Source organism: Papio anubis, chromosome 18 (assembly GCF_008728515.1).
Source record: "Papio anubis isolate 15944 chromosome 18, Panubis1.0, whole genome shotgun sequence".
Lineage (NCBI taxonomy): Eukaryota > Metazoa > Chordata > Mammalia > Primates > Cercopithecidae > Papio > Papio anubis.
The window spans coordinates 52,794,478-52,819,079 of NC_044993.1; the positions used below are offsets into that span (position 1 = coordinate 52,794,478).

Below are 24,602 nucleotides of genomic sequence, written 5' to 3' on the forward strand. Positions count from 1 at the left end.
ATGGCATGGGTAACATTCAAAAATACAAAATGAATTCAGCTCCTGGACCAATCAGAAGAGAGCCCTGCTGGCTACAGAGATGAAGCAGGGTCTAGTCACTGTCTCTTTGGAAGATCCAGAAAGTCCAGGTTAAGCTGGGGAAGCCAGGTCTCCCAGGCAGAGGGCATTTCGGGAATCAGTATGGAATCATCCTGTATCTCAATCTAAGACACCATCAATCATAAGATACATGCTAATTTCAGAGATGTTAAAGATGCTTCTCAGAATCTCTCAGTGGTATTTTCACATGTTCACATCCAAAACAGCCTTAACAATGTGTGTAGCTGGAAAGTACTGGGGCTGTGAGCATCTTCTCCACCTAAAATTCTCCTGTACCAAGTGATAGGGTTTGGCTGTGTCCCCACCCAAATCTCATCTTGAATTATAGCTCCCATAATTCCCACATGTTGTGGGAGGGAGATAATTGAATCATGGTGGATTCCCCCATACTGTTCTCATGATGGTGAATAAGTCTGATGAAATCTGATGATTTTTTACGGGGTTTCCCCTTTTGCTTGGCTCTCATTTCTCCCTTGCCTGATGCCATGTAAGACATGACTTCCACCTTCTGCCATGATTGTGAGGCCTCCTCAACCACATGGAACTGTGAGTCCATTAAACCTCTTTTTCTTTATAAAGTACACAGTCTTGGGTATGTCTTTGTTAGCAGTGTGAAAATGGACTAATAGACCAAGGCTTTGGGGTAAGCCTGTTCTTCACTGCAACCTCTTGCCAGTCCTCAGCTCCAAGGGGAAGGGAAACCACCTCTTCAAAAAACTTCCTTGAGCAATGACAGTTCTCCTTGCCTGTTCTGAATGTTCCTCCGTGCCTGACAAGAACTGTACATTTGCTGGCACTAAATATTATATCTCCAGCATGCTACAAGGCTGACAGAGTGCTGCAAGACAAATGAGGGGGGGGTGGTTATAGACTCAATGGTTTCATTTAATCATAGTGTATGATGTTCGCCTGGACCAAGACAGGAAATTTCTGTATAAAGGCCTAAGTCTGCATAGATGCTGCAATTGTGCATGCAGGTGCATGTGTGTGGGTGTGCACACACATTCATCTGTGTGCACACCTAGTGAGCACAGATCAATCTGTTTCATGTGTTGATCAATTTGTTAAAAGATGATAAAACTGTCTGCATTAACTACTTCATGCAGGAGGCCCCTTACTTTCTGCCTTTGGTTTTATTTTTTTCTAAGGTTTTGCATTTCCAGAGAATTGGGTTTTGAATTAGAATATGATTTCTTGATTAAAATGAACTGGAGATCTTATTCTGTGATTTTTATTCTCTTTCTTACTTAGACTGTTGCCTCTGGGGCAAATATTTCTGTCTTCTTTGCTTTGCGCCATCCCAAGAACATCATCGATGCTGAACAAATAAATAACCAGAGTTGTGAAGTGAAGTCTGAAATTTATAGAATAGGCTCATCTATCAAAATTTGGACACCAGAACACAGAGTCAATTATCACATATTAACTTGCTCTTCTTGGCATTTCAATGCGTTTAGAAAAGATACACTTCCTCCACACACGTTCCCCTGCCATACCAAAACACTAGCAAAATTGAGAACACTTCAGACATAACTCAGCTTTCCCTATGACTCTAAAAACTACTACACACAGCAAAGCTTATATCTCTTTATAAAAGATGACCCTGAAGAGTCTATTTCACATCCAAACTTTCTTAGAATGGAGGGCATCCTAAAGATAACCTTAGATTTGGAAAAGCATTTTCACATAATCTTACTTGATTTTTATAAGGTTGCAAAGCACTTCAGGCATCATTCCCGTTTCATAGGTGAGCAAACTGACACCCAGATATGTGAACTGACCTCCTGTTAACATGGAAGGAGGGAAGGAAAGAGAAAAGGAATGGAGGAAGGAAGGAAGGAAGAGAGGAAGGAAAGGAGGGGGAGAGGGAGGGAACAAAGAAGGAAGGAAGGAAGGAAGGAAGGAAGGAAGGAAGGAAGGAAGGAAGGAAGGAAGGGAGGGAGGGAGGGAGGAAAAGGAGAAGGGAACAGGGAGGGAGGGAAGGAAGGAAGGAAGTGGGGAGGGAGGGAAGGAAGGAGAAAGGGAAGGAAAGGGAAGGAATAAAGAGGAAAGTATGGAACTATCTTTATAGCAATTGATTAATTCTTCAGCCTGATTTAGTAACAGCAGCAGGGTCAGAAACTAATATTTTAAATACTAACAGAACTAATAGTGATAACGGGAGTGTTGTAGTAATTAGCAGCAATAACAGTGTAACATTACTGCCTTATCTTTATATATCATAGACTTTTCCAGGGCAATTTCATGTACAGTTTTGCATTTATTCTTCACAACAAGTTTCTAGGATAGTTACTACAGGTCTCATTCTATGATGAGGAAGCTGAGACTTGGGAGAATCACCTTTCTTCAAATCATACAGCACCTAGGTGACTATCTCTGGTCTTCCAATAGTGGGTCCTGTCCTGGTTCCCTCGTCAGCCTGGTGTTGCTTTGCCCACCTGTCCAAGCAGCTAGGAGAGGCCACCCTGCAGCTCTTACCTCGGAGAGGAAATGTGGGTGGGGAAGAACCCAGGCCAGATACATAGTTGAGGTAAGCATCAGAGATGGCATTGCAGAAAGACAGTAAATTGGAAAGAACCCACTGCAGAAGGCTGGGTTTGGTGGTGGCCTGAACTGGACTGGTTCCCAAGAAGCGGATCAGGCTGAGGACAAGAAGGTGCAGACTCTGTCTCCTGGTCTCTCCAAATGATGGTGTCTCTCTGACTACATCACCTGGCCTTCAGCTTTATCTCCATTTACCCACAGAAAGAAGCCCCTTCTTTGTGTTAAGGGTAAAGCTTTTGATTTTTCCACTATCTGGATTTCAGCCTCCTGACCAGGAAGTTATCACCAGGGGCTTTGATGTGGGCAGATCGTACTAAGATCCACACTGCCTGCAACTTTGCAACACCCCCTTTGGAAAGCACAATCCACTCCAATGGGCGCAAGGGTTCTTTGGCCATGTCTGCCCAGTGAACCCTGGCTTTATGATGGGAAGTTGTGAACTGACAAGGCAGTGGACAGAGAGGGGAATATCCTATCACCCACTGTACATAGCTCATGGAATTCAGGAAGAAAGTGAGAACGTGGGTTTTAAAGGATTCCAGAAATCCCCATGATTTCTGCAGTTAATGCATATGACTTGGCCATAATAAAGAGAAATGTACGTAAATGTTCTTTATATACAGAAAGATGTTCTGGAGGTTATGGAAACAGCATCCAAGTGGGGTAGTATTACCTTGCACAGAAATGGCAATCCACAAGCTAAACACTTGACTCTAGGGGTGTGGATTTGTAACTGAAAGAAGCACAAACCACACAGCCCTTTCCTGACACTGGAGCTTCCCAGCTTTCCTGGTTGAGCAATAGGGAGAGGGCAATTACGATCAGAACTCTAGGATAATCTTTTAGAAATATAAAGTAGAGAAAGGTGGTAGAGGGGGAGAGGAGAGAGAAGCGGAGCTGTCAGCATGCTTGATGTTAAATAAAACCTACCAAGACTCAGCTGAGAATTTTAGCAGAATCCAAATGTGCTAAAAAAAAAAAAAAAAAAAAAAAAAAAAGGCATGGCTCCCATCTCTAAGGTTCACAGCTAAGCTGGCTTAGAATCACACATGCCAAGGTTAAAAATAAAAAGCAGCCATCCCTGAATGACAAGGGCTCCGGGATGGAAGCCTGAGGTATGCTGTTTAGTGGTGGAAGGAAGAGAGGGGAGGGAGGAGAGTCTGGGTTCAGCGTATAGGTATTTATCGGAGGGCACACTGAAAGCCAGATGCTCAGAATTTTGCTGTTTTGCACTTAAAAGGCACTTCACATTGGCAAAAGGTTTCATAATGATCTTCAGATCTTCCATCGAGGAAATGCTGGCCTGCATTCGAATGTTGTGGCTGACCCACTCCGGGCTCTGCTGTTCAATGTGTTTGCCTCCCCCATCCCGGGGTCTGGCTCAGACAGTGTCCACATGCACCTAGACGGGATGCCCATGAGTCATAGCTTGGAAAGCACAGCGGGCTATTGGCGTTGGCACGAAGCCAGATCTGCCACTCTGTGCCACCCTACCCTATTAACCAAACATAGTGGTGCTGGGGCCACCCACAGGCTAGTTAGCCACTGCTTGGCTGCAATGGGGACAGACTCTGTGTTGGCTTGCTAAGGACGGTGCATGACCCACTCCTTGTCCCCACAACCACAACTATTGTGGGTCAGGGCTAACCTGCAAAGGTGCTAAATCAGGCCTGTGGTCCCCTACTTTTGGTAAATCCAGGGCCCTCTGTTATAAGTCCAGTGGGGTCCTCTTTCTAATGAAGTTGTCCCTTGTCCAATATGCATATGACCTCTACTGCCTAAAGCTGTAGATAAAAATAGCAGATTTAGCCTCAGCTACTGTGTCAGCTACCATGTTACCCCTCCCCAACGTCATCACTATGCAGATGTTTCTAGAAAGTCTTCAAAGGGTCAGGTGAATGGTGAGAATTCTGTGACCTATGTGTTAACAGGGAGCCCAGACATTACATCCCCAAATGTGGGCCGATCCTACACTTCAGCACCATACAGGGCTGGGGAGGCGGATGGGCATTGAGGAGTGGATGCTGCCACCTTACAGAAGCTTTGGTCTGTGCCTTGACACCCCCAGTGGGGATAATTCTCCTTCCTGGCATGCATGGGAAGCATAGACAGTCTATGCATGACTGGCTGCCCCTAGGACCCTCCCCAGCCTTCACCCACATGCCCATCTTCAAATTCCACATTTTGGCTGCTGGTTTAGAAGTATCACTTAACGTGAAGTGTCTTTTTTACACCTTTAAGGCACTTTAGAAAAGCCTTGGAAGGTATACAGGGCAAGAACTGTTTTCCTGCCCTTGGGATGGATGAGAAACTAAAGGCTGATAGAGTTTAAGAAACTTGCTCAAGCGTAAGTGACAGACCCAAGACTCGAATCCAGGGCTCTTTCCACTACTCCAAGACCACCTACCCAGGGCCAGATCTACTGGGGATCTCAGCCCCGGTACAGCAGCAAATACCTGGGTTTGAGATTGAGACTCCCTAAGGCATCTTTCTTACTGGAGACCTCTGGGGATGCACTGTCATTTGACCTGAACTCTGGGGATCTTTCCCAAACAGAGCCTTGCTGCAAGGAGTCTCTGAACTGCCTTCCCTTTTTCAGGGTCCTTCAGGTGCTGGGTACCAGCAAAGACCTACAGAGGGTCAGGATGGGGCCGTGTTCAGGCATCACAGGTCCTTGCCCGTCCCTTCCTTGAGCACCCTAAGGGCTGGTCACAGAGGGAGTTAGCCCTCCAGCTGGCACTTAGGTTTGACTGGAGATAATCCTTTTCCAACGACTCCGGTGACAACAGGGAACGCCCTCTGCAGTTCCAGAAACTGCCCATCTAGATTATCACTGGGAAGTTCTGGGTAAATTCTGCTATAGTCCCCCATGGCCCGACGTGTCAGCCTGAACCCATACAACGAGTCGGGTTAAAAGAAAAAGAAAACACAAGAGACGGATGAGTCTCCCGATGGAAGCGACCAGAGACCCGGCGCACGGAGCTGAGCTCCTGGTCCTTACCTGTACCAATCCAGCCCGCGGCCGTAGTTTCTGTCAAAGAAGTGGGGCTCCGTGCCCAAGGCCCGCACGTCCGGGTGCACGCGGATAAACTCCAGCACGGCCCGGGTGCCCCCCTTCTTCACGCCCACAATGAGGGCTTGGGGCAGTCGCTTGGTACCCAGCTTGGGCGAGCCGGAGTGGTTGGAACCCGAGAGGCGAGGGGCGGGCACGGCGGCGGCGGCCGCGCTGGGAGCGCTGGGCTCGCTGGGCGTCGGCCCGGAGGGATCACAGGGGCGGGACTTCTGGAGAAGTTTCTGGCCGCCCGCGCTGGGGCCGCGGAGGCAGCGAGGCGCGCCCAGGAGGCGGCTCCGACCCAGGTCGTCGCAGCAGCACAGGAAGCTGTAACACAGGTAAGTGCAGGAGAGCGAGAGCGTGAAAGCGAAGAGCAGCCTGCGCGCCCTCCGCGGCTGAGGTGGCCCCGCGCGGCCCAGGACCCTATAGGCCATGGCTCCATGGGCCCGCGCCGGGGGTCATGGTTTCCGAGGGGGCACCGGCGGCGGAGCTGCTGTGGCCCTGCGGTCGCCTAGAGGGCTCGCGTGGCGCTGCCCCGGTCGCGCGGATCGGGCGTTGGGGGCGCCGTCTTCTCCGGGAGCTGCTGGCCGGGGTGCGCACCGTGCCCCGGGATCCCGGGAGCAGCTGCTCCTCGGGGAACAGGCGGTTGCATTTCCAGCATCTCCCGGTCCTAGACGATGGGGCTCCGGGCAGTCTGGCGGCTCGGGCGCTCCCTGGCTCTTACGTGCGCCGGGTTCGGAGCGCGCCCAGCGCCCGAAGCCCCATTCCTGATCCTCGGAGCGCTGCGCACGAAACGCTCGGTGGCGGCGCGGCTGTGCGGGCTGGCGGGTGGACCGAACGGTGGCGCTGGAGCGGGCTGCGATCTGGATCTTCGGGAAATGCCGAGCGGAGCGCGCTGCCGGCTCTATTTAAGGAGTCGCCTGACGTCAGCCGCGCGGGTCCCCCGAGCCCGCGCCGCGCCCGGGGACCTGGCCCGCCCCCTGCGCCCCCACTCTCTTACCCCTCCCAGAAACACAGGACGCGGGCGCTCCTCACGCAGGCCACTCCCTACAGAGCCCCAGGCCAGCTTTGGGGCGGTGAAGCGAAGGTGTCAAGGCATAGTACTCCTCTGGGAGGCTGGACAACCCTACCACGCGGGCCTCTCGACACCGAGGGACACGAACCCAGGTCGAGATCGCGTCGACATCCAGACCAGACAGACCCAGACGCAGACGCAGGCACCCTGCCCTGATGCGCGGTCCCACCACCCTGACCCGCACACACACGCACAGGCACAGAAGCACACACGCCCTAGCTCGGACACACCCCCACACGGGGAGGAGAAGTCCCCTGACCTGGGCCCAGATACACCGACAGGGACACTGCCCCCCTCTCGACATCTCGCCAAATGGACACACACAGCCCGGAATCCGACACGGAGCGCACGCACGCCCAGGACTGGGACACGCGCTGTAGATGGGATGGGTGGAGGAGCCGAGCGTGAGTGAGATTCCGTGACTATTCACCCAAGCTTCTTAGCCCCCCGCACGCTGACTCACACTCCGGCGGCTTGCTCTGTCTCACACCTATGAGGCACGCGCGCACCCCAACCCATTGTCACCCCACCTCTCCCCGGGCCTGCCCGGAGAGCGAGCCCCAGAGCGGCAGACTCCACGCCAGAAGGGTTCCTCTCTTAGCAGCCGCCGCCTAGCGGTAGACTGCTCCCCGGGGAGCTGTCCAGGGTACTGGAGGGTCGCCGAGGGCTGAGTGCTCAGGGCTTCTTCAAGCAGAGACACTAGGAGGAGGAAACAGAGTACAAGGAGAACGTATCCAGGAGCAATTCCACTTCGAATGATTCCTAAGTGAATGCCCACAGGACAGTTCTCGGTGACCATGTCCAGAACAGGCTTAAGTGACGATCTCCAGTACTTCCCTGAGGTACCACGCTGGTACCTTGGATCAGAACCCTGCATCAGAACAGGCCTAAATGGCCATGGCCAAGAACACAGCTGAGTTGTCCTTCAACAACAATGCCAATGCCAATTCACCATGTCTGGGCGTTCACAAAGTGACCCCACCACCCCCCCCCCCAGAGAATGTCTAGATGACCACCATCACCCCCACCCCAATCGGGTTACAACTGACTTCCTTCCTCAGGGCGTAAACTGATCATTAGGTTCTGTGGATCTTAGCCCAAACCAAAAAATAGTTTGTCCCCAAACCAGTCCCATCCCTAGAAACCTTAAACCAATTCTACTGCAGATAATAATAATAGCTACCAACTTTTTATCAAGCACCTAGCATGGGTTAACTGATTAAATATTCACCACAACCTATGAAGTTGTTACTATTACCCCCACATCACTTTGCTGTCTTAATTCTAATAGTAGCTAGCATTTACTGAGTGCTTGTTTTGTACGAGTTATGCACTAATACTTGACACGCATTACCTCATTTATCTTTGGAGGTAGGTATTATTGTAATTCCTAATTTACAGGCAGTGAAAAGAAGATTTTAACAAACATATACACAGTAACTGGCAGAGCTGGGATTAACCCAGGCAGTCTGACTCCAAGATTCAAGCTCTTAGTTACAGCACTTTGCAGCTTCCTCACTTCCTTTGACCATTATTCATATAATTCTATCCTAGGCTCCTCTCCTGGATGTGAGCTAATTTGTCTATGTCTCTTCCAAAATCTTGCACCTGGGACTGCATGAGGAATTTCAGATATGGATTGAAAAGTTCAACAGGACTCTCACCTCTCTTTTGTAAGTTCTATTTCTAGTAATGCCACCTAAAACTCTATCATCTTTTTATTGTAGCTATATCATACTGCTGATATCTCAAACTTGCAGCCAAGTAACATCTCTAAATGTTTCTTACAAGTGCTGCTGATTAAGGCACAGCTACCCCATACTGTGCTTGTACAGTGGGCCTTTTTGGACCCAATATGTAGGTCCTTATAGATTTGACTTGATTACTTTTCATCTTGTCTCATCAGTTCACTGCTCCAGTTTTTGTCAAATGTCTATTTGAAGTCAAACCATGAGGTAGCTTTCATTTATTCAAAAAGAAAAAGTAGAAAGATTATATCCCAGCTTTACCCTTTATTCCAGGTGTACTTTGGGCAAATGGACCCCCTTTGAGCCTCAGTTTCCTCAGCTGTAAAATGGGAAGTTATAATCCACCTTAAAAGCCTCTCAAAGTTTAGATGTTGTGTAATTTTATGATTCCATTATCCAAAGCATGAACCACTTGCTTGGCATCATGTAATTTCCACAGTTGATCACAATTTAATTAATTCATCATTCTAATTGTTAATAAAAATGTCAAAACAAATATGCTGAAAGTTCTTCTCCTTTTGGATGGGGGGAAGTGTCTCACTCTGTTGACCATGCTAGCATGCAGTAGTGCAATCACAGCTCATGCTGCAGCCTCCACTTCCTGGGCTCAAGGGATCCTCCTGCCTCAACCTCCTGAGTAGCTAGGACTACAGACATGTGCCACCGCACCTAGCTAGTTTTTAAATTTTTTGTAGAGATGAAGTCTTACTGTGTTGCCCAAGCTGGTCTTGAACTCCTGAGTTCAAGTGATCCTCCTGCCTCAGCCTCCCAAAGTGCTAGAATTGCAGACATGAGCCATAATGCCTGGCCTGAAAGGAGCTCTTATATATACTTTGAACAATTATTCACATCATGAACCTGCTATTTTTGTATTCCATTGTTAAAATTACAAGGTTAAGTGTGGAGTCATCTGCTACGATGAGTACTATTTCCCTTAGAAAATAAAACATGAATATAATGATTTCTCATAATTCTGTGCTTGCTTTAATTTTTAAATAATTTTTAATCTTTGAACTGTGATATCCCTGGGTACCCAAATATATGAAAGCCAGGAAGATTTTCCTCTTCAAATTTCCAATCAGAGTAACGACTGACTCGGATAGAATTTTTTAGGAAGTGAGATTGTGGACATACCTGCCCATCTCCTATACTTTTATCTGTTTACAGTAGCAAACATGATTCTGGTTTAGGGGTATCAGGTAGGTTTATGTTGGGTTGTGTAGTTTGTCAATTAACACCCACTTAAGCAAGGTATGTGTTTATTTTTGTATCACATGAAAGTCCAGATGAAGGTAATTCAGGACTCATATGGAAGCCCCAAAGTGTTTGGGACCCAGGTTCCCTCTATCTTGTTACTCCACCATGCATTTCCTCCATTCTAAAGTCACCACATAGTCTACAATGACTTATTCATCTACAGCCATCATGTTCACATTCTGATCATCAGTAAATAAGTAAAGACATGCAATATCTCTTTAAGGACATTTCTTGGAAGTTGCCTGTATTATTTCCACTCATTTTCAATTTGACAGCATTTTATCATTTGTCTTTCTAGCTTCAAGAGATGCTTCAAAATGTAGTCTTGATTCTGGATGGCTATGTGCCTGGCTAACACTTTGAGATTTTGTTATCAAGAAAGAACTAAAGAATGGTTATGGAAGACAACTAGTAATCCTTACCATCCTTGGACAAACAATATTCCATCTTTTTTTCCCATGTGGTTTGTATGGGTTGAACATAGTTCAAAGACAGGCATATGACACCTGACATCATCACTTTCTAATTATATTTCAAGGACTGAAAGTAACTCAAATCTTTGTAGTGAGAATAAACCACACAACTTTTGTTAAAACTATTAGAAAAGAGAAACTCTTCTTTTTCTGAGATGATGAATTAATCTAAAATAAGCCTGAAGCTTCCAATGGTCATCTCTACCATAAAGTGGAGAAACTGACAATGAAGCCAACGAAGAGGAGAGCAGAACTGACAAAGGGAGAATTAGATTCCTGGTAATATCCTTTGAACCTCTGAATCTAGCCATGCCAAATGCATGGACCCTGGACTTTATAGCTCCAGTGATTAGCTATCTTTCTGTTAGCACTTGCAACTGAAAGAGTGCTGACTAATACAACAAACAAACAAAAAGAGTTGCTCCCTCAGTTGCAAGGAATAGGTACCATTTTAATAAAAAGTGGTGGGGGTGCTTATTTTGAAGGATATGCACATATCAGGACTACAGCCCTTCCAAATTTGAGACAGTCATAGGATCCAGTTACTTTCTTCAACTTCTCTCCCTTTCTTGTATCTTATTTATTTTGCTTCTCACTCTTAACTGCCATTGCTCTTTGTTTATGAATCAGTAAGGGTTACGAGAAGTAAAAAAAAAAGAGAGAGAGATTTGGGATGTCTCATACAGGAAAGGAACTTTGGGGTAGCTCACAGAATTAAGAAGAAGGCTGGAGAACTGGGCTCAAATAGAATAGTAACCACAGAGCACATTACACTCTCTTTCTTTTCTTTTTCTGAGTCCATTTTTCTTTTGCATCAGCATTCTCTTGAATCTTCCTTCCCGTCTAATGCCCTGCATTCAAGACCTTGAATTTAAAATTATAAAACAAGGAAATTGTCTTCCCCTTCAGTCTTTGGGCCTAGTCAAGCCTTGTTATTCAGTTTTATTTCAGTGTGTAAGCTTCAAATCTGTTCCCTAAAGCAGAGTTTTGCAAAAAATATGAGAAAATGTCCCAAAGATGGTGACTCCTATGAGGCAAAGGACACTGAAGTGGAGCCACATGGTCTGCAGGATCTGTGAGGTACAAAGCTTGCATCTGAATCAGAGGATGTGCATATATCTGCTACGTTTAGGAAGGAGGTTGAGAGTGAGAATAAGATAAAATTTCAGTTGTGCTTCATTCTTTGAATAAAATCAGAGGATAAAAGCTCAAGGGGCTTCCAGATACTGCCTGTAGAAAGGATTCAAATCTAGAAGACCAGAGACCTGGTTGATTTTAAGAACTCTGTAAGATTCCAAACCCTTTGTTATTCTCCATGTGGGTGACTTCTGTTTTTGCCAATAATAATAGTAGGTACCATTTATTGAGCATTTACTCTGCACCATGGACTGGTGCATTTAGATGCATTACCTAATTTAATACTCTCAATAAACCAATAAAGTAGGCATTATTATTATTATCCCTATTTTATAAATAAGGAAAGTCTCAGGTAGGTTGAATTTTCCATGTTTCTACAGATGTTACAGGCTGAGGGAGGGGGACATTAGTTCAAAAAAAAGCATTAATGCTTTTTTTTCTCATCAGGTTTACTCATCTCATAATATTCCCATGGGTCAGTACTGTTTAGCACCTCCATCTCCTATGCTGCATTATTTAAACCACACAATCTTATCTCTCCCAGTCTTACCATCTTGCCTTCTTAATGCAACTGTGAACTCCTTAGGGGCAGGGACAAAATGACAAGTTCCGACTCAGTCTGGCTCTTGGAATTTGGGCTGCATATTCATGTTGGGACTTCTCCCTTGGTTTCTTTATACCCTTCCCCTTCTTTGATGGACCACTAACTATTACCCACATTGGGGCTTACAAGGAAGAACTAACATTTCATTTCTAAATATATCCAGCATGGATTATTTGTAATGGCAAAGGTGATACTTAGCCTGTTTACTTGAACAATAATATAGTATGGCTGACATAGTAATGCACCCTCTCCTCTAATTTTCCTTTTATCTGGAAGCAGATAAAAATGACACTACTGAACCAGGGGTGACCACAATTGTTATCACTTTCCTAAAATACAGACCTTAATGGTATATGATGGAATAAATGGAAGAATATCTAGCTATAGAGAACAATATAGGGACATATCTTTATTGTTTTGTACTGATTTTTTTTGTTTCCCTTTAACATTTTTGTTCTATAGGTAATATATCCTCAGCGTAGAAACAATGAAAATACTGGTAAGAAAAAGGTCGTCTAAATCATAACACGCAGAAATAACTATTTCTAATATTTTATTTCCATCCTTCCAATTATAAGTGTATTTGTATGTTTGTTTGCTTATGGTTCAGTCCATGCCTACTGTTTTGTAAAGTTTTGATTTTTTCAACTTTGTAATAGTGTGACTCTATTCTATGCCATTAAATACGGACTTAGGTAATAATGAGCCTAGTACTTTTAGAAAGAGAAAATAACTTTATACTGAAAATGCTAGATGTAAGGATGGTGTGAGTCTGCAGCTACTATGAATGGAGAAAACCTAACCTGCATGTGAATTAACTCAGTACAGAAGTAAGCAGAGTGACAGTGAAAAGCTGAGTCTTGATAATAATGCTTCAATCCCTGGATCCAGCTTTGCCTAAAGCTCTCTCTTTAAGAGGCAGTAAAGCAGAGTGGTTAGGAGTGCAGTCTCTGGAAGCAGACTGCCTGGGTTCAAATCTTGGCTCTGCTACTAGGTTTTAACAGGGTATTAATAGTCATGCACTTAGAACACAGCCTGGCTAACATTAGCCATTATCATGCTGAAAACTTTTCAATTACAACCATCAATAATTTTTTTTTGGCTTAAGCCATTTTGATTAATACAGATATGTACTTTTCAATAAGATATATATCTTTCAACCAACTTGAAAATTTTATTGAAAACAAAATAAAATCGCTTTGTGTTCTCAGTAATCACTTAAGACCCTTCTTGCTTTGAATCCAATGTATCTCCTTGATATTTTAAATGTTTCTAAGGAAGAAACCAAATATCCTCTCCGCACATAGCTCATGGCAGGTGTTCAATAAGTGCTTCCTGGATAAATAGACAGATAATACCTTCAAACACCCCTTTGCCTGAAGGACAACAATTTTAGCCATGAGGACATGGTACAACTTATCTTAAAGGACCAAATTCTCTGTTGATTGATCACCTCCTTTATGTCCTCTCTTCCCTCTTTATTCAGTCAAAATTCTATGGATAAGCACAATAATCAACTTTTCGCTTATAACCATCAACTCGTTGACCATCTCTCACTGTGCTGTATTTCTTGGGTTAAAATCAACTTTCTTCCCACTCAATGTCTGCACCCGCACAACCGAACACAGCGAATGTACAAGCATGACGACTAGTCTCACTTAAAATTCATCATTTCTATTCTCAAGAGGGCCCTTAACACTTCCTAGCAATCATACTATATTTCCTAGTCCATTCATTCTCAGGCTCTATATAGCTACTTAGTACCTTCCCTCCTCTTTGCAAACCTCTAACACTTTCTCCACTATCCCCATCAGCCAATGGCCTTGCCTTTACTTTACTGGTAACGTAGAAGAGACCAGAAGAGAATTTTTATGACCACCTCTACTCACCTACCTGCATCTGTGTTCATATACTTTATTTTCTCTCTTGTTAGTATGATTTTTTTATGGTCGGTTTGTTTTTTTTTATCTTTTATTTTTATGAGTACATAGTAGGTGTATATATTTATGGGGTGCATGAGAGGTTTTGATACAGGTATGCAATATGTAATAATCACATCAAGGAGAATGAGGTATTCATCCCCTCAAGCATTTATCCTCTGTATTTCAAACAATTCCAGTTACACTTTTTAAGTTATCTTTAAATGTACAATTAAGTTATTATTGAGTATAGACACCTTGTTGGGCTATCAAATAGTAGGTCTTATTTATTCTTTCCAGCTACCTTTTTGTGCCCATTAACCATCCCCACCTCCCCCACTCCACGCACACCCCACTACACTTCCCAGCCTCTGGTAACCATCCTACTCTGTGTGCATGAGTTCAATTGTTTTGATTTTTAGATCCCACAAATCAGTGAGAACATGAGATGTTTGTCTTTCTGTGGCTGGAGATCACTGAACATAATCATCCCCAATTCCATCCATCTTTTTGCAAGTGCCTATCAATATGATTTTATTGTCTGTGTTTTTAGATAAAGCCAACCTTTCCACTTGTACACATATCAAATCCACTCTTGTCTCCTCTAGGACATGACCCCAGAAATCCTTCACTTTCCCTCCTTTATCATCAATTTCCCCTCTCCACTGGGTCCTTCTCATCAGCATACATGTTGTTATTTGTGACATCTTAAAAAGAAAAGAAACTACCTCATCTTGAACTCACCTCTGCCTTTCTAGTGCTCTATTAATATGCTTCCCTTTACAACTCAGCTCCTCAAAAGAATGATCTTTAGTGGTCCCAATTGCCCTGAACCCATTCCAATCAACTTTTGCTCCCACCTCTCCCCTCTCCTCTACAACTGTTCTTCTCAAGGTCACCAATGAACTCCACATTGTTGAACTCAAGTCAATTTTTCATCCTCATTCGTTCTACGCATTTGACACAGGTGACACTTTTTTCTTCTTGAAATGCTTTGTTCACCAGGATTTCAAGATGCCACATTCTTCTAGTGTTTCTATCACTTCTCTCCTTCTCCTTTGAAGCCTCTTTTGATGATTTCTTTTTGCCTCCCTGACCCCTAACTTGTAGTATCCTAGGGATTAGTCTTGAGACATCATCTCTTTGCTACTTACATTCATTCTTTCAGTGATATTACAAGTCTCATGGCTTGATATATCACTTACATGCTATTGAGTCTCAAATGCATACATTTTTTCCCCTTAACTGTCTACTCAGCATCTCTACTTGGATGCCTAATGGACATCTCAAATAAACATGTCCCAAATTGAACTCTTACGAGTTCCCTAAAGCCTGCTTTGTTCATAGTCTTAGTCATATAAATAAATGACAATCCTAATCTTCATTTGCTCAGGTCAAGAAAAGTTAGTCCTGATTCCTTTCTTTCTTACACTCCACACCTGATATGTGAGCAAATCCTGTTGATTCTCCCCTCAAAGTCTATACAGTAGTCCCTCCCCATCTGCAATTTTGCTCTCTGCATTTTCAGTTACCCACAGTCAACCATGGTTTGAAAATATTAAGTGAACAATTCCAGAAATAAACAATTTGTAAGTTTCAAATTGCACAGCATTCTGAAGAGCATGATGAAATCTCTCCCTATCCTTCTCTGTCCTGCCTGGGACGTGATTCATGCCTTTGTTCAATATAGCCACACTGTAGATGCTACCCCACCCGTTCATCATTAATAGCCTTCTTGCTTAACAGACCAACTGACCAACTGTTGCAGCATCACAGTGCCTCTGTTCAAGTAACCTTTAATTTACCGAATAATCACCCCAAAGCACAAGAGTAGTGATGTGGGCATATTGTTATAACTGTTCTATTTTATTATTAGTTATTGTTTGTATTTTTGGATAAGTTAATCTCTTATTGTATCTAATTTATAAAGTTTATCATAGGTATGTGTATATAGGAAAAAACATAGTATATATGGAGTTCAGTATATACTATCCACGGTTTCAACCATCCACTGGGGGTCTGGGAACATATCCCTGTTGGATGAATTTGACTGACTCACCATCTCCATTGTCAACAGCCTGGTCCAAGTTACTATCCTTTCTCATCTAAATTCCTGCAATAGCTACTGACAGTCATTTCTTTCCTCTGGGTTCTGTTCCCACTCTTTCATATTTTCCTTTGAATTGCAAGATGCTGGAAGTCTGAAAACTACATTTCCCAGAATCTGTGACCAGCTGGTTTTCCAGTTAGATTCACCCACAGGAGATCCTGGCAGAAGACTGAAAAACAGATGGAAGGAAGAAACCACGTTTTGCTTCTAGAGATATCTCATATAGCATTAGCAGCAACAGCAGGGGTGGCTGTGTGCAGACTTATAATTTCCTTCTCGTGTTGCATGGTAGTTGAAGTGGGCATTCCTATAGCCTCTGCAGCACAGAATTCATAGGTCCTGGCTCCCACATGTTTAATGGACCCTCTACCTCTCAGACAATTTTGGGTGCCCCAGGATCCTGCAATGTTAGCGGAAGTGTGACCTTCTGGCTTCCTGCAAGGTGGATGTGGCCATGGTTCCTAAGGCAGCAGTAACAATAGCAGATGCTTCAACTATCACAGCGATGTAGCAGTCATGGACTCTGTTAACACCACTTTTCCTTGATCCTCCAGTCTAGGCATGGTTTTTGCAGTTATTAATTTTTCAGTAACTTCCATTCTCCCCTTTTTGCTCCTCCAACCCTTCCATCACTTTTGGGACAAATTCCCTCTATTAAATCCTTTCCATTTGAAATACCCAGAGCTGTTCTGTTTTCCTGAGTGGATGTTGACTGACAGTCCTCTAACAGATCTTCCTAAAGTCCAGTCTCAAAAAGAGGAATCCTTCTATTTAAAGCCCTCTATGGCTTCTAATATCACTCAAATAGAAGATCTATTCCTGAAGCTAAACACTTGTCAACGTGGTAAGAAATTTTTTAGGACAATAAGCCAAAATAATACTGCCAACTGCACAGATCACTCACCTCCACCTTGACCCTACACTGTTCTTAAGCAACAAACAGACTAAGAACTGACCCCATTTGAAAATGAAAAATAATCAGAAGAATCTGGCATGGGATCCATGAATAAATACTACATAAGAGGATGATTTTAACTTAATTCTTCTTGGTTCATGCTAACATTGTGACTTTTCCCACCACTATGTTTGAACTCTCCCAGTCTGAAGCTCCTCTTAATCAATTTTCCTGTAGAATAAGTGACTACAGAGTGAGTGGCACTGTTTTCTGGTTATGTGCATGGCAAGGGACACATATGGGATCCAACTGCTCAACCTTGTGCCTCTTTCCTGCTCCCCACAGTACCTGATGCCTCCAAGTGCTGAGACTTTTGAAGGTTTCTGAGGCAATGTTTCCTACTGTAGGCAGTCAGCTGCAACCTACTTGTCTGCTATGCTGGGTGATGCTTCCAACATTTTATGGTAATCTTACATTCTCCATTGCATCCTCTCACTTTCTTTGTCCTTGTAGATTAATACCTTTATTTCATTCCTTTAGACACAGTGGTATTGTGAGAAATACAGTTTATGTGACAGAAGTGTTCTGAAAGAACCTTGAACTTCACCAACAAAAAGCAATCAGGTGGTGGCTCTTGAGTTAATCTCTCTGTACGAAAGAGGCAACTCCTCCAGTTTTGAGTCTTCAGCTCTGGCCTTAAGTGGCAAGCAGTGAGCAAGTAAACAGTTTAAGAAGGTCAGCCAGTGAGTAGCAGGGAAACCTAATTAATTTATACCATACAAGTAGTACATGACTCGGTCCTTTTGTAAAAATGTAGAATAGTACAGCCAAAGATAAGATGCCCTTTGACCACCCATCCCCAGCAATTTTTGTGCTCTCTTCCTTTCTCCAAAAGTTATTAACACTGTCACAGTTTAGGTAGTATACTTTTAATCTTTCCTATACCTTCATGTATAGAAAAAAATAGAAAAGAAATTTTAAACCCAGCATACTTTGTTGGGGGTTTTGCTAGGAATGTACAGACATGATGAGGGTATTCTGCAACTTGCTTTTTTTCACTGAACATGTTAATGCCTATAGATTTAACTTAGGCTCTTCAGGGTATTTTCATCACATATATGATACCTCAAGTTACTTCCCGTTTATATTTATTTATGTGTTGTGGTTTATATATCCATTTCAGTGTTGATGGGCATTTAACTTTCTATCCTTTTCCTTTAGGATTAGATTTGGTTGCATATAATGGAAAACCCCAAAACAATAGCAGTTTGAATAGGATATAAATGTATCTATGTCATTTAACGGAAGTACAAAAGGAAGCAATCTGGGTCTGTATGGTAGCTCTATGAAGTTGTCAGGCACCCACACTTCTTCCATCTCTCTGCAACCTTGGATGTATCCCACCTCCTTATGGTTAAAGATCGGCACCTGACATGTCCACAATCACATCCCCAATCCTGTTGACTATGTGGAGGAAGCAGAGAAGGGTACTCTTCTTCCCCCTTAAGAGAATTTCTCAGAAGTCTACACAAATGTCTGATCACCTTTCATTGGCTAGAATTTAACCACATGGCCACATCTGGCCACAAGGAAAGCTAGGGTGTGTACTCTTTTGATGAGTAGTAGTGTTCATTAGTCCTATTGTTTTGAAAAAGAAGTGGATAGGAAGTAGGCAGCTAGCAGTTTCTGCTTCCAGTTGTTTATATTCTGTATTCTAACAACAATGCTTCAATAAGCATCTTTTAACAACAAGGATCAGTAAAAATATCCCCAGCCAATTAGAACAGACCCTGGCCCTATAGCCAGAGAAGGGTCCTTCTGTGCCAGTCATTAACTCTAGTTGCTGGATCACAGAAAAGTGTAGGGCTAAGGGTAAGGGATTGAAGCAGTCCAGGGAGTGAGGGTCGAAGGCACTTAAACGACCTGAGGTTGGGGCTATCTACCAACCAAAGGAGAAGCATTTCGATATCCTAGAAAATGGTAGAGGCCTGCTTATATTTTCCTTACAGTGGACACGTGAAAGTGTGTCTCTGAAGAAGAGTCACTGGGTCACAGGGTATACATATTTTTAATTTTAATAGATTCTCCCACATTTTCTTCCAAGTTACCTATGCTAATCCACACCACCCCAGCAATACCACCCCAGCCTCAACAATTCTACATATTAAGAAATCATATCTTAAAAATAATTTTGCTTAATCATATGGAAGAAAAATGATATCAAATTTTTGTTTTTATTTGCATTTTCCTATCACTGAGGGTGAGAATCTTTTATATATTTCATGACCATACTTGATTTCTGGTTTGTCAACTGACTCTTCACAGACTTTACCCATTTTCCTGGAGTTGACTTTTGTTTATAATCTGAAGTAGTGCACTAAGTTTTTTCCAATTGGATAAGTAATTGTCCAAAATCAATTACTGAATGATATTCTCTTTTCTCGCTGATATAAAATGCTATGTTTCTAACCTCTGGACTCTCTCTTTGATTCCATAGATCCATTTGTCAACATTTACAAACAATATGGTCTTAACATGTTTCAATTTTGTAATGTTTTTGTAAGATTTTTTAGAAATAGTATTTATGTAAGAAGAATCATAAATAATAGACAAAATGCTTTTGAAAATGAAGAATGTTTCACTTTGCCAGATCTTAAAATAAGTTATAAAGTTATGGTAATTAAACAGTGTGGTATTTGCCTAAGACAGAATACACAAATTGATCAAAAGGACGAAAAAGAAAGTCAAGTAATAAGCCTTCAGTATTTGTTGAATATGTGAGGGAGTAGGCATTTGGTTGTTGGAGTTGAGACAGTTTGCCAAACAAAACAAAACAATTTCCAAATGAATTGAAGCATTTAATATTATTCTAAATGATGAGTTCGCAGGTGCAGCACACCAACATGGCACGTGTATACATATGTAACAAACCTGCAAGTTGTGCACATGTACCCTAGAACTTAAAGTATAATAATAAAAAAAGAAATTAACCCATAAAATATTATAAGAACATTTTGAGATAAAGAAGTTTTTAAACATAAAAGCAGTGGAAGATACCACAAAGGATAAGATGGTCAATTTTGACTACGTAAACACTTTACATCTGTATATTTAAAAAATAAAATAAAATAAAAACACATGACACCAAGAAAAATCAGCAACATATGACAAAGTTTAATACCCTTAATATGTAAAGTCTTTAAAAAAATCAATAAGAAATAATGAACAACACAATGGGAAAATGGTCAAAACATATGAGTAGCCATTTCAGAAAAGAAGAAATGACTAATACACAAATGAGAAACTTGAACATTAAAGAAGTACAAGATAAATTAATGTTCAATAGAATTTACCTATCAAATTGGCCAATATTTTTTAAATGATAAGCTCCAGGCTATCAACCCTATATAAAAAGGGCACACTCATGCACACTTGAGTGTTTACATTGGAGCAGTAGTTCTGGAAGACAATTTAGCTGTGTGTATAACACACATTAGAAAGTATTCATACCTTTTCACTCAGGGTAGAACTGTATCCCAAGAAATAGATTGTAAATAGATTGTAGATACTTACAAAGATTTTGTTGTTGTTGTTATTGTTATTTGAGACGGAGTCTCGCTCTGTCGTCAGGCTGGAGTGCAGTGGCACGATCTCAGTTCACTGCAACTTCCACTCCCGGGTTCAAGTGATTCTCCTGCCTCAGCTTCCTGAGTAGGTGGGGCTACAGGCACGTACCACCATGCCTAACTAATTTTTGTATTTTTAATAGAGACAAGATTTCACCATGTTGGCCATGATGGTCTCGATCTCTTGACATCGTGATCCACCCGCCTCGGCCTCCCAAAGTAAGGTTTATGCATAAGGTTAGTGTTTGTCACATTATACAAATAAAATTGGAAGCAATCTTAACGCTGCATTAACTGGTTATTGCTTAAATAAATTACGGTTTCTTGCTCTCTCAATGTCAACCCCCTATCCCAATTCAGAGTTGACTGGGAAGAGGCAGGAAGTCAGACTTGTATTAGGCATGTGTGTCTGAACTTGGCCCCTTAATGATCTAACCTACTGATTCTCAGCCCTGGCTGCACATTAGGATCACCTGGGGAACTTTAAAAAAATGCTGATATCTAAGGCTCCCTCCTCTTCCCAAGATTCTGATTCAATTGGTCCTGGGTGAGGCCTAGGCATTGGTATTATTTTTAAAGCTCCCTGGGTGATTCTAATGTGCAGCCAGGGTCAAGAACCATTGCTAACCAGCACTCCCTTTAAGTTGATTAATTATATAGGCTATTGACCAAAGCTGGAACTAACAGCCCTCAAGAAACCCCAGGGAAGCCACGCCATTGCTTGAGTCCAACTGATCACAAATGGGCAGCGGCCAACCTCATGCCCCAAGAGACTGGCCTCCCTGGCCATGCTACAGCCCAGTCAGCCAAGTGTCTATTAGATTTAATACCAAAGAGGTCATGGGTGACCTTGACAAGCACACTTACCAGCGAGGGATTCTTGACTGTTCTGTGACAAACTGCCACAACAAAGCTACACACCAGTTCATGTTTCCATTTTTAGCCTCTTTATTACCTCCATCTGTTGATGGAGATGCAGCAGCAAACACACGGAGTGTGAACTGCAGCCTTATCTGGTATTGTGTAAATAAGGACAGCCAAACTCCTACAATGTCTCCCACTTGCAGGGGGTGCTAATGCTTCCTAAGTGGGTCCCTCCTTCTGTCCATGCATTCCATTTTTACTCCTTCAGTCTCTGTTCCCCTCTCCTCCACCTCAATAATACGTTTGCAGTTTACACTCCATTTCACACAGACAACTTTCTAGCACTTCCTTGCTCACACAGTGATGCCTTGAGGCTTAGCTGCAGACCATGAAAAGGCTTCTTTATTTTCATCAGCAATTGCCTCTTCCCTAATCCCCCCAACGGCTCTGTCTCTGACTCCCAACCTCCTCAACCTGTCTAATGACATTGTGAGCTGCAAGGACTATAGTTCATTTCAGATAATGTATTAACATATTAAAGGAAGTATGTGTTAATGTCTGGAGTCCCTCTTTCTGAGTATAAGATGAAAGACTTTTAAAAAAAGAAGAAAATACGTGGCTGCTGTTTATTGGGAGTCTTTAATTTTCTGTACTCTTTCCACCACACTCAGATTCCCGAGAGAGAGAAAAAGGGGACTAGGGAATATTCCAATGTTTCCCAAACTTCATTCATTCACATTGCACCTCCAAGATTTCTCCCCCACCAGTGTACAAATAGTATGATTATTTATGTAACTTTTTAATGTTATCTGACTCTAAAATACATGTATATGATTTTTAAAAGTGAACCTTATCATTACTCAAAATAAAACAGCAGTCTCATTTTCCAAAATTGAAGGTAACCTTTAAAACATATTAGATATATTTCCTTTGGCTATATGTTCCATAGTGGGATTGCTGTATCATATGGTAGTTCTATTTTTTATTTATTTATTTATTTTTGAAACAGGGTCTCACTCTGCTACCAGGCTGGAGTGCAGTGGTGCAACCTCAGCTCACTGCAACCTTCACCTCCCCAGTTCAAGCAATTCTTGTGCCTCAGTCACCCGAGTAGTTGGGATTACAGACATGAGCCACCACATCTGGCTAATTTTTGTATTTTTAGTAGAGACGGGATTTCACCATGTTGGCCAGGCTAGTCTCAAACTTCTGGCCTCATGTGATCCACTCACCTCAACCTCCCAAAGTGCTGGGATTGCAGGCATGAGCCATCACACCCAGCTATTTTTCAATTTTGTAAGAAACTTCCACACTCTTTTCTATAATGGCTGTACCAATTTACACTCTCACCCAGGGTATATAAGAGCTCCTGTTTCTCCACATCCATACCAGTATTTTTATTGTCTTTTTGATGATAGTCATTCTAACATGTGTGAGATGATATCTCATTGTGGTTTTGATTTGCATTCCCCTGATGATTAGTGATGTTAAGCATTTTTTTTCAAATACCTGTTGACCATTTGTATGCATTCTTTTGGGAAATGTCTATTCAGATCTTTTGTCCATTTTTTAATCAGATTTTCTTTTGCTATTGAGTCATTTGAATCTCTTGTATATTCTGGATATTAATCCCTTGTCAGATCCATAGTTTGCAAGTATTTTCTACCATTGTCTAAGTTACCTCTTCACTCTGTTGATTATTTCCTTTGCTGTGAAGAAGCTTTTCGGTTGGTGTAATCTCATTTGTCTATTTTTGCTTTTGTTACTGTATTTTTGAGGTATTACTAAAAAAATCTTTGCCAGACCAGCCATGAGGCATTTCTGTTATGTTTTCTTTCAGGAGTTTTGTTGTTTCAGGACTTACATTGAAGTCTTTAATTCATTTTGAGTTGATTTTTGTATATGTTAAGAGATAGTGGTCTAGTCTCATTCTTCTGAATATGAACACACAGTTTTCCCAGAACCGTTTGTTAAGGAGACTGCCTTTTCTCCAATTTGTGTTCTTGGTACCTTTCTCAAAAGTCAGTTGGCTGTAAGTTGGTGGACTTATTTCTGTGTTCTCTATTCTGCTTCACTGATTGGTGTGTCTATCTTTATGTCAGTACCATGCTATTTTGACTATCATAGCTTTGAAATATAATTTGAAGTCAGGTAGTATGAGGCTGTCAGCTTTGTTCTTTTTGCTCGAGAATGCTTTGGTTATTTGAGATCTTTTGTTGTTCCATATGAATTTTAAGATTTTTTTCTATTTTTGTGAAGAATGTCATTGGTATTTTGATAGGGATTGCACTAAATCTGTAAATCACTACAGTAGTATAGACATTCTTACAATATTAATTCTCCCAATAACTAAGAGCATGGTACTATTCACAATAGTCAAGATATGGAATCAATCTCAGTGTCCATCAGTGAAATCATGGATAAAGAAAATGTGGCATATATGCATAATGGAATACTACTCATCCATAAAAGGAATGAAATCCTGTCATTTGCAGCAACTTGAATAAACCTGGAGGACATTATGTTAGGTGAAATAATCCAAGCACCGAAAGACAAATACAGCATGATCTCACTCACAGGTAGAATCTACAGAAACTGATCACATAGATAGATGTAGGGAGTAGAATAGTGGTCACCAGGGAAGGGAAGAGGAGCAGTGGGATAAAGACAGATTGCTCAACGCATACAAAGTTATGTTACATAGAAAAAAATAAGTTCTAGGCCGGGCGCGGTGGCTCAAGCCTGTAATCCCAGCACTTTGGGAGGCCGAGACGGGCGGATCACGAGGTCAGGAGTCGAAACCATCCTGGCTAACACGGTGAAACCCCGTCTCTACTAAAAAATACAAAAAACTAGCCAGGCGAAGTGGCGGGCGCCTGTGGTCCCAGCTACTCGGGAGGCTGAGGCAGGAGAATGGCGTGAACCCGGGAGGCGGAGCTTGCAGTGAGCTGAGATCCGGCCACCGCACTCCAGCCTGGGCGACAGAGCCAGACTCAGTCTCAAAAAAAAAAGAAAAAAATAAGTTCTAATGTTCTATTCCACAGTAGGATGAGCATGGTTAACAATATTGTATTGTATATTTCAATATAGTCAGGAGAGAAGACTTGAGTGTTCTCACTACAAAGAAATGATAAATGTATTAGGTGATGGACTTGCTAAATACCCTGATTCAATTATTACACAAGGTGCACATGTATCA

At 42.5% G+C, this 24,602-nt stretch overlaps 1 protein-coding gene across 1 annotated transcript in view; it reads right to left on the bottom strand.

Moving 5' to 3' along the window:
• HS3ST2 (heparan sulfate-glucosamine 3-sulfotransferase 2) overlaps window positions 1-6,578 on the bottom strand; it is a 101,401-nt gene extending 94,823 nt beyond the window's left edge. Inside the window, exon 1 of the mRNA XM_003916664.3 lies at window positions 5,645-6,578. Within this exon, the coding sequence (XP_003916713.1) occupies window positions 5,645-6,129 (485 nt within the window). The 5' untranslated portion in view covers window positions 6,130-6,578. The remainder of the gene's footprint in view (window positions 1-5,644) is intronic.
• Window positions 6,579-24,602: the final 18,024 nt, after the last annotated feature.